The sequence below is a fragment of the Poecilia latipinna genome, unplaced genomic scaffold, assembly GCF_001443285.1.
Source record: "Poecilia latipinna isolate Pla-1442-1.1 unplaced genomic scaffold, P_latipinna-1.0 Scaffold3182, whole genome shotgun sequence".
Classification (NCBI taxonomy): Eukaryota; Metazoa; Chordata; class Actinopteri; order Cyprinodontiformes; family Poeciliidae; genus Poecilia; species Poecilia latipinna.
Window position 1 is genome coordinate 16,419 of NW_015115798.1, and position 10,010 is coordinate 26,428.

At 44.9% G+C, this 10,010-nt stretch overlaps 1 protein-coding gene across 1 annotated transcript in view; it reads left to right on the top strand.

The window, feature by feature from the left end:
- Window positions 1-1,372: 1,372 nt before the first annotated feature.
- Window positions 1,373-10,010, top strand: part of LOC106940328 (echinoderm microtubule-associated protein-like 6) — a 38,891-nt gene continuing 30,253 nt past the window's right edge. The window contains exons 1-6 of the mRNA XM_015023048.1: window positions 1,373-2,367; window positions 7,483-7,642; window positions 8,860-8,958; window positions 9,026-9,094; window positions 9,421-9,606; window positions 9,756-9,891. Coding sequence (XP_014878534.1) covers window positions 2,171-2,367; window positions 7,483-7,642; window positions 8,860-8,958; window positions 9,026-9,094; window positions 9,421-9,606; window positions 9,756-9,891 — 847 coding nt within the window. The 5' untranslated portion in view covers window positions 1,373-2,170. The remainder of the gene's footprint in view (window positions 2,368-7,482; window positions 7,643-8,859; window positions 8,959-9,025; window positions 9,095-9,420; window positions 9,607-9,755; window positions 9,892-10,010) is intronic.

Below are 10,010 nucleotides of genomic sequence, written 5' to 3' on the forward strand. Positions count from 1 at the left end.
ACTAAAATTATATATTATGACAATTATATTTTACTCACTAGTTTGTCACCACCTTCAGCTCTGTGTCAACTCCGTCATGCACTGTCAACTCCGTCAGAGTTTAAATAATATTTATTTTGTTTCTTGAGAAGCAATTGTCTGTAAAATGAGTGAAAATAAGACTAATAGGGTGTTTTAAAAATCATTTTATATTTATTTTTGTCAGATGGTGATGACAAAGTTCTGGGTCAGGTTGATTAAATTAAATTTTTAGCATTAGCAATTTTTAGCACCTTGGCATCTTTACATTTCCTAAACATTATTTGTCATATTTGCATACATAAAGTTGAGAAATAATAATAATAAAAAAGGGAAAATTAAAATCATTTTGTCCCTATTCTCAAGAATCACTGCCAGAACTCAACTGCAATTCATCCAGAACCTGAAGCTGCACAGCAGCCCAGATCACCACTCTGCCACCACCATGTCTGGCTGTAGGTATGTTCTGGTTCTGAACGCTGGGTTCATTTTACACCAAAACCTTCCAGAAAAATCTGTCTCTCTTCAGTCCACAGGACGTTTCCTCGGTCTGCCTGTTTTTATTTGTTGCTCTTCCAGCTTCAGTTTAGCTCTTAATTTTCTGCTGTTGTCAATAATCAGGTCTGGATGTTTAAAATGAAATTAACTCATGATTTATCATTCAGGGCCATTATTTGTCCTCAGAGCAGGTTGGGTTGGAAACTTTTTAGATTTTAATAAATAAAATTTAAAATCAGATTAATTTATTTAATCTATTTTTGTTATTTTAAACTTAGTTTGGTCAAGTAAAACATTTAAATTGTAATTAGGCAAAAACGGTTTTAGAAGTACCGTATTTTTCAGGCTATAAGCCGCTACTCCCCCCCCACACGCTTTGAACCATGCCGCTTGTAGCCCGGTGGGCTTTTCTGTGGATTTTTCTTCAACCACCAGGGGGCGCTTTAGCAGAAAGTGAATCATTGGAAGTCAAAATTGGCAATCAAAGAAGAAAGCGCTGATTTTAATTTAGAAAAAACACATGCTACCAGCAGGCACTGCGGAGAAATGTCTTCAAACTCAAACCACACGAAGAAGTTCATATGATTCAGCTTTTAAGCTGAAGGCTGTCGATCTGGGGGGGGGGGTGGGGGATTGCCTGGTAAAATATTTTGCTCCCCTTCGTTTTTACAAGTTTATTTTAAGAAATAGCTGCATATAATTCAAGAAATAGGTTAAATAACACAAAACCTCCAAATTATTTTTTTAAATTATTTCATAAACACTTGGATTAATTACATGTTTTATTTGTTGTGTTTTTCTCGTGAACCTGTGTTTTCTTTTTTATTTGCTTTTATTTTTAATAACCGGATGTGCGCGCGGGCGTGCCTCTGAAGGCGCGTGCCCGTCAGCGTGAGCCCATCAGCTCTCCATCAGTCTGCTCAGGGAGGGTCTCCACCGGACCAGAACCCTCCGGTCCGGATCCGAGCTGCGGTCCGGCTGCGGCTCTTTGGGCGCGGCAGCAGCGGGGCGATGCGCTCGTCAGGCCGGGAACCAGCGCTCATCTCCGGGGGCTGCTCTCCTCCTCTGCCCGCTCAGCGTGCACCATCTGCGGGGATTAAACGTTTGTCTGTGTCGCTGCCTGGCGCTCCGGTGGTTTCCCGGCGGACAGCCGCCGCCTCCGGTGCTCCGGGGGTGATTTTCTCCTCCGGTTTCCCGGTGGGGAGGATGTGAGCCGGGATCCGGGAGGAGCGAGCGCCGCTCGGGGAGAGGATGAGGATTATCCTGCAGCGGGATTATTTTTCCAGCATCAGGAATCTGGACGGGAAACAGGAAAACCGGAATTCCTCTGATTCAGGAAAAAGTTGATTTGATGAGCAGGAGGATGAAGATGATCCTCCAGAACTTCCTCTGGCTTCAGATCAGAAGTTTAACTGTTTCCGTCCAGAACCTGACCCGTTTATCATGACTGGAGGAGCCAGACTGGACCTCGGTTCTGGTTCCACTTCCTCCGAACTTTAATCTGATTTAACTGAAACATGGTGAAGAATAAGAGAAAACTTTTTGAGTAAGACCAGAACCGGACCCATCTACACTGATAGAACTCTTAATCCGGTCCGGTTCCAGAGTCACACCCAGAACCAGAACCAGGAGGGGGCGGGCCCGGCGGGCCGGCATGTCGGAGCGCAGCGCCCCGGCCTGCCGCCTCAGACTGGACTGGGTCTACGGGTACCGGGGCCACCAGTGCCGGAACAACCTGTTCTACACGGCCGGGAAGGAGCTGGTCTACTTCGTGGCCGGAGTGGGCGTGGTCTACAACACCCGCGAGCACAGCCAGCGGTTCTACCTGGGCCACAACGATGACATCATCAGGTAGGCGGAGCACACCTGGAGCACTTTTATTATTAATCTGCAGTTCAGCAGGTAAATGAAATGATTCTGTTAAACGATCAGCAGCTCACTTTATCTTATTATTTAATGTTTATTGATTTTCTAATGAAAATAACAGAAAAACTAATTTACTCTCCAATCCGCCGCCTGGACCCGGTACCGATGAATCTGGATCCTGATCAGGTTCCTGATGTTGATCCGGACTCTGATTTGGATTCTAATTCTAGGATTGATCCAGATTCTGATCCAGATTCTAATCCAGATCCCGCCATCACAGCAGATTGATCCCATCTGTTCTGAACCGTTTGGTTCTGATGTTTCTGGATTTTTCTGGATTATTTTCTCTCTCTCTTTGCTCGTCTTTTATTCCAGGTCTGAACTCACAGTTTCAATCTGACTCCAGATTATCTCCTGCTTTGTTGCTTTTCTGTCAGTTTTTGCTCCAGATTTGGTTATTTTGTGATTTTTTTGCTGATTTAAATTCTCCCTGCTGGTTTTCAGAGCTTTGACTAGGCCGATCATCTTTGTCACATCCACAGAAAAAAACACTTTGAATAAAACCAGCAGGAAAATCACAGACGATGGATTTAGACTGATTCAGGCTGAGAATTCAGAGAAAATTAGAGTTCAGGATTATTTCAGATTATAAGCAGCTGATGAGGAACTTTAATTAGTTTAATTATCAGTTATAATAATAATCATTTCAAACCCTGTGAATATGAACTTTATTCATGAATAAAACTCATCAGAGCTGCATGTGAAAAGATTCAGGAGGAAAATTATTTTACTCAGAATGAAAAATGAGAACAGATCTGAGAGATTAAGAGTTTAATCAACAGGAAAAATAAAATGAATCGACTTTATGAAGGAGAATCGGCTTCCTACATGTTTATAGTTGAGGAAATTATGGGCGTGTGTGTGTGAGTGTGTGTGTGTGAGACAGGAACTGGGTTTTTAAATTGTATCTGGAAAACCTTCATATAAAATGTTTGTTGTTATTTCCAGATCTAACTTTGTTTTTTGCTCCGTCGTTGATTAAATAAATTTGAATTAAATTAATTTTATTCCTGAAATTCAGAGAAAATTTGATGGAATTTGATTCTGAAGTTCAGAAAAATGTTGAGCAGAAAAACAGCAGAGGGATTTTCTAGATGAGGCCGATGATTCAGGGAGGCAATTCATTCATGGAAACACACACACACACACACACTGAAACACACACACACACACACACACTGAAACACACACACACACACACACACACTGAAACACACACACACCTGGTGTTCAGGCTGTGAGTCATCACAGCAGCAGGCGGCTCGGACTGTTTTCTCAGCTGCAGCCTGGGGTGTAACGTGTGCGTGTTTCTGCGTGTTTCTGTGTGTTTCAGTGTGTTTCTGTGTGTGTGTGTGTGTTTCTGCGTGTTTCTGTGTGTTTCAGTGTGTTTCTGTGTGTGTGTGTGTGTGTTTCTGTGTGTTTCTGTGTGTTTCTGTGTGTTTCTGTGTGTGTGTGTGTGTGTGTTTCAGTGTGTTTCTGTGTGTGTGTGTGTGTTTCTGTGTGTTTCTGTGTGTGTGTGTGTGTGTGTGTGTTTCTGCGTGTTTCTGCGTGTTTCTGTGTGTTTCAGTGTGTTTCTGTGTGTGTGTGTGTGTTTCTGTGTGTTTCAGTGTGTGTGTGTGTTTCAGACTAATTGAGAAGCTGGAAGCTGCCTCGGCCAGCTCTGCGCTCTGATATGACTGTTGGCTTGGAGTTTGTTCCAGTTCTTCCCTCTCCGCCGACTGCAGGTTTTCAGAACCAGAACCAGGATCTGGATCGGGTCCATCTGCTGCTCTGAGAAACTGATAAAACTTATGATTTTTATTGACAGATTTCTGATTTCAGATGATTTTAAATCTGAAGTTTCTCCAGCCTGAAACGTTTCCGATAAACTGGATGAATTGATGAACCTTCATCAGTTCACATTTATTACTGAATCATTGATGCTGCAGCAGCAGTTTAACCTGCTTCAGTTCCTGCAGACTAAACATCTACAGTCATCCTTCGCTGCATCGAGGTTCGCCTTCCGCGGTCTCGCTGCTTCGTGGATGTTTTAGAGCAGTTTTTTTCACAGTGCATTGTGTTCTGTTTCCTGATTGGCTAAACAATCTGTGAGCTGCTTCTCTACCTGTGCACCAATGACGTTACGGTATTTAAATATAAGTATTTAATATAAGTAATTCAGATTGGTCATTCAGGAGATGAAAGCTGAAAACTTTGAATACCTGCTGGAAAAAACTGTCCAGAATCAGTGCAAACCCGACCGGAGGCCCGATTGATGAACACACACATCCACTGACCTGAAAACAGGTTTGGCTCTTTGGTTTCAATGTAGAGGATTTAAAACTGTAAAATCTAAAGGGAACGACTTCATGGTTTCACTAATCGCGGGTTATTTTCAGAACGCAACCCCGCGAAAAACGAGGGATCACTGTATAGACATAAAACAGCAGAACCATTTGATCCGGGTTCTGGTTCTGGTTCTGGTTCTGGATTCCTGCAGGATTTTGTCTGTTTGTCTGAACTGAAACATTTAGAGGTTAAAGGTCACCAGGGAGTTCCAGAGCTTTTATAAGTTGTTTCATATTTAAGGATGAAGCATCGTCTCCTCCTCCTCTGCTGATGGTTGCCGTGGTAACTGATGCTTTACCTCCATGCTGAGGCTGAAAGGTGGAGAGTTTTCCTCTGGTTTGTGATGCTGCATGATGCTGAGGTCAAAGGTCAGTTTGTCTGGATGATAAACGTTGAATCTTTCTGATGTTTGGTCGTAATCAGAGCGGCGCCGGTTCTTTTCTCTCCTGTCCCACTTCCTGCTGCCGCCTGCAGGCAGAGCGCAGCGACATTATGGTCCTGGTTCTGCTTGGATGAACAAACTGAACCAGCAGAACCACAGACGGGTTCTGTGTTTGCTGACCCAGCAGAGTTACAGGAACTGGAACCAGTTCCCCCTGCTGGTCGGACTGGGCTGTCAAGGTTCTGCTGGTGACCCGGTTCTGACCCAGATTCAGCTTCTGGGACAGATTGTGTTCAGGTAAAATGATCATGTTTGTTTCACAACAGAGAATAAATTAATTCAACGGAAACAAAAAAACTCACATTTTTCTATAATGAAGTGATTTTATTTTATTACATTTTTTCAGACGTGTTGAGAGAAAAGTGTGTGTGTGTGTGTGTGTGTGTGTGGGTGTGTGTGTGTGTGTGTGTGTGTGTGTGTGTGTGTGTGTGTGTGTGTGTGTGTGTGTGTGTGGGTGTGTGTGTGTGTGTGTAGGTGTGTGTGGGTGTGTGTGTGTGTGGGTGTGTGTGTGTGTGTGTGTGTATGGGTGTGTGTGTGTGGGTGTGGGTGTGTGGGTGTGTGTGTGTGTGTAGGTGTGTGTGTGTGTGCGGAGTTCCTTTGTTCTGATTCAGAGTAAATCAACCTGCTCATGTTTCGGCAGGTCGGCTGATTTCCTATGCAAACACACCAGCAGGTCAGAGGTCAGAGGTCACAGTCATCACCAGGTTACAGAGCGTCTCATAGTGAAGCTTGTTGTGGAGGTTAAAGAAATCCAGAATCTGTTTTAATTATTTTATTCTCTGTTTTTCATTGTATTATGGGCCGTTTGATCATTTCTGATGAATTGTAAATAATTATTTAGTTTGTTTTATTTCTTTTGCTCCTCCAGTTTCTGTTTTCACATTTAGCAGAAATGAGTTTTTTCCTCCTCCCGTCTGTTTCTGATTCGCCTCCAGGATTTTTTCATTTCTGCCATTAAACTGCAGCTTCATGCTGTTTCCATGGAGACCAACTTTTAATAAGACAAAAACCTTTGCATCATGTTTTAGTTAAATCAGAGTCCTTCACTTTAAGACTTGCAATTTTTCTTCTATCAATATTTTAATGTTTTTTATCTTTATTGGGTCGTTACGGATTCGGTTCTGTGGTTCTGATCCGGGTTTCATTAGTTATTTCAAACTGTTTTCTGGTGTTTATTTAACTCCCGATTAACTCAACATCAACACGTTAACATGAATATGACAGAAAACGCCATGAATTTAAAATCAGACGTTTATGTTTCCTGAGGTATTTATTAATAACCTGCTGCTCCGGTTCCAGTCTGGTTCCTGTTTCCACTCCTGTTCCAGTCCGGTTCCTGGTTCCAGTCCGGTTCCTGGTTCCAGTCCAGTTCCAGTCCAGTTCCGTTCCAGTTCCAGTCCGGTTCCTGTTTCCACTCCTGTTCCAGTCTGGTTCCTGGTTCCCGTCCGGTTCCTGGTTCCAGTCCGGTTCCAGTCTGGTTCCACTCTGGCTGAACTGGATTAGAATCTGGTTCTGGATCCGGTTTTTCTCAGCAGATTAATCATCTGAAGTTAAATAATTTTCTTAAAGAGGAAACCGTCTGAATTGATGCCACAGGAAGCCAGAGGTAGATTTAGTTTCCAAAATAAAAGCCCAGACGTTGTGCTGAGTCCAGCAGAACGGAGGCGTCTGATTGGTTCCCGAAGTAAAACAACATGGAGGCTGCAGGTGTTGTCTGGAGCTGCTCATCGTGTTTGACCTTCACAGCTTCGCCGCCCTGCCTGAGATGGTTGTCATGACAACGTGGCAGCTCACTGATTGGCTGGGAGCGTGAGGAGAGGAGCAGAAGTGTGTGTGTGCGTGATCGATGAAGCTTTGAGCCTGACACACCTGACAGGAAATGAGCTGATCTGATTGGTTGTTGATGTGATGAAGAGGAGCGTATCTTCATCTGAACCAGCAGCTTGTTTCCAGATGACCTTCAGGTCCGAGCTGAAGGTCAGGGTTTGAATCGGATCATCTCCAGGTTTTTATCTGAAGCGAAACAGAAACTCTTCTGATCAAACGGATCAGGAAAAGTTCTGCTGATCCGGTCCCACATCATGATTCCTCCTCTGACCGTCGGCCTGCCGAGGTTTCAGTCAATTTCATCGAACTAATCAGAACATTTAAAGTTTGTGACTTTTATAAAGAAAATGTTTTCACACATTTGTCATCATGTTGTTCCAGTTTGAGACGGATTAACCTTTATTTATTAAATTCACCGTTTATTTAAACGTTCTGTGTTTCAGCCTGGCGCTGCACCCAGAGCGCCTCCTGGTGGCCACAGGCCAGGTGGGCAGGGATCCCTATGTGTGTGTGTGGGACTCGTTCACCGCGCAGACAGTCAGCCTGCTGAGGGACGGACACACACACGGCATCGCCTGCCTGGGCTTCAGCGCCGACGGACAGGTCACACACACACTGACACACACACACACACTGACACACACACACACTGACACACACAGACACACTGACACACACACACACACACACAGACACACACACACACACAGACACACACTGACACACACACACACACACACACAGACACACACAGACACACACAGACACACACACACAGACACACAGACACACAGACACACACAGACACAGACAGACACACACACACACACACAGACACACACACACACACACACACACACACAGACACACACACACACACACACACAGACACACACACACAGACACACACAGACACACACACAGACACACAGACACACACAGACACACACACACAGACACACACACACACTGACACACACACACACAGACACACACAGACACAGTTGTGTAACATTAAAGACAGGAGAATCAACCAGATGCAGAATAAAACTGTTAATAACTTATGAAAAGGATAAAATAACCTTTGACCTTTATGGAGCTGAAAATGATTTCAGGTGTGATTTAAAGAAACAAACTGATATTTTTATTGATTAGTTATTGATTAACCATCAGAGGTTTTTCTTCCTCTGCATCGTTTTTATTCTTTAGCTGAAGGTCAAAGGTCAGGTTAGGACACCAAGCTGGGGGTCAGATTCATCTTCTGTTGGTCCAGTTGGTGGTTCTGGTCCCAAACCAGTATGAGGGAACTGGATTTATGACCTGAACAGAACCAGAACCCGTACCGGTTCTGCCTGCTGCTCCATTTCTCTGGTGTCTCAAGTTTTCAACTGAAAACGGTTTTTCTTCCCTCAGTCGTTTCATCCGGCGAAGCAAAGAAGAGCAAACCCAGAAAGTTTCCTGGACCCGGTTCTGGTCCAGCAGCTTCCTGTCTGCTGGACCAAAACCAGAACTCTGTCAGGATGATGAAGAACATTCATCTCCAGATAAAAACCTTTTATGGATCAGAACCGTTTCCTGCTGCTTCATCTGTTTCCCTCTGGCGCCGACCCAAACAGCCGGAACCGAACCAGAACAATAAAATAATCATAAATCCAGTTAGTAATCAATCAGAGTTCAGGTTTATTATCAAGTCTGACGGCTGTGTGTGTGTGTGTGTGTGTGTGTGTGTGTGTGTGTGTGTGTGTCTGTGTGTCTGTGTGTGAGGAAGCAGTTCAGGTTCTGACCCAGCAGAACCTGAACTGATCTCTGTTTCTCTGCAGCGGTTGGTGTCGGTCGGGTTGGACGCCAAGAACACAGTTTGTATCTGGGAGTGGAGGAAAGGGAAGATCCTGGCCTCAGCCAGCGGACACTCGGACCGGGTAGGAGCCGGTTCTGAAGGGTTCTGAAGGGTTCTGAAGGGTTCTAACAGCTTCTCTGTCTCTGCAGATCTTTGATGTTTGCTGGGATCCGTTTCAGCAGAACCGCCTGGTGAGCTGTGGCGTCAAACACATCAAGGTGAGACGTGGATGGGTTCTGATCTCAGAGTCAAACTGGGACCGGTTTAGCCCCGCCCCCAAAAACATTTTAAAGATAAATCACCAAAAATGGGCGGAGCCAAGAGACGGTTGGGCGTGGCCTGGAGGGGGGTTAGGGTGTACAGAACATGGATGGATTCCATATAATAAGTATCAGTTTTTAGTATCAGCCCAGTTTTATCGGCCGATAGCGACGTTACTGTGTGTCTGTAGTTTAAAATGATTTTAAAATAAAACCTTAAAGATCCTGTGAAGTTTCCTGGGCGTTCCGGCTGTCAGAACCAGCGGTTCTGTTTGTCCCGGTAGTTCTGGTCGCTCTGTGGGAACGCGCTGACGCCGAAGCGAGGGATCTTCGGGAAGACGGGCGACCTGCAGACCATCCTGTGTGTGGCGTCGGCTAAAGATGACGTCACGTACTCCGGCGCGCTCAACGGAGACGTCTACGTGTGGAGAGGCCTGACGCTGCTGAGGACGGTCCAGTCGGCCCACGGGGTGAGCTGCCGTCGCCATGGAGACGCAGCTTTAACCTTCAGAGACAAACGAACTCCAGGCGATTTATGTGTCTGAAACATTATAAGGGTTTATTTTTAAAGTCGCAGTTTTCCTTCAGATTGTGTAGTTTCCCTGAATGTTTCCTCCAGGCCGGGATCTTCAGCTTGTTTTCCTGTGAGGAAGGATTCGCCACCGGAGGCAGAGACGGCTGCATCCGGCTCTGGGACGTCGACTTCAAACCCGTCACCAAGATCGACCTGAGGGAGGCCGAGCAGGGATACAAGGGTAACTACAGAGAACAAACTACACAGGAGCAAACTACAGAGAACAAACTACAGTTACATGTTAGTTTTTCCTGGATTAAATGAGTTCCCACATCATAATGCTGCCTCTGCCATTCTGCA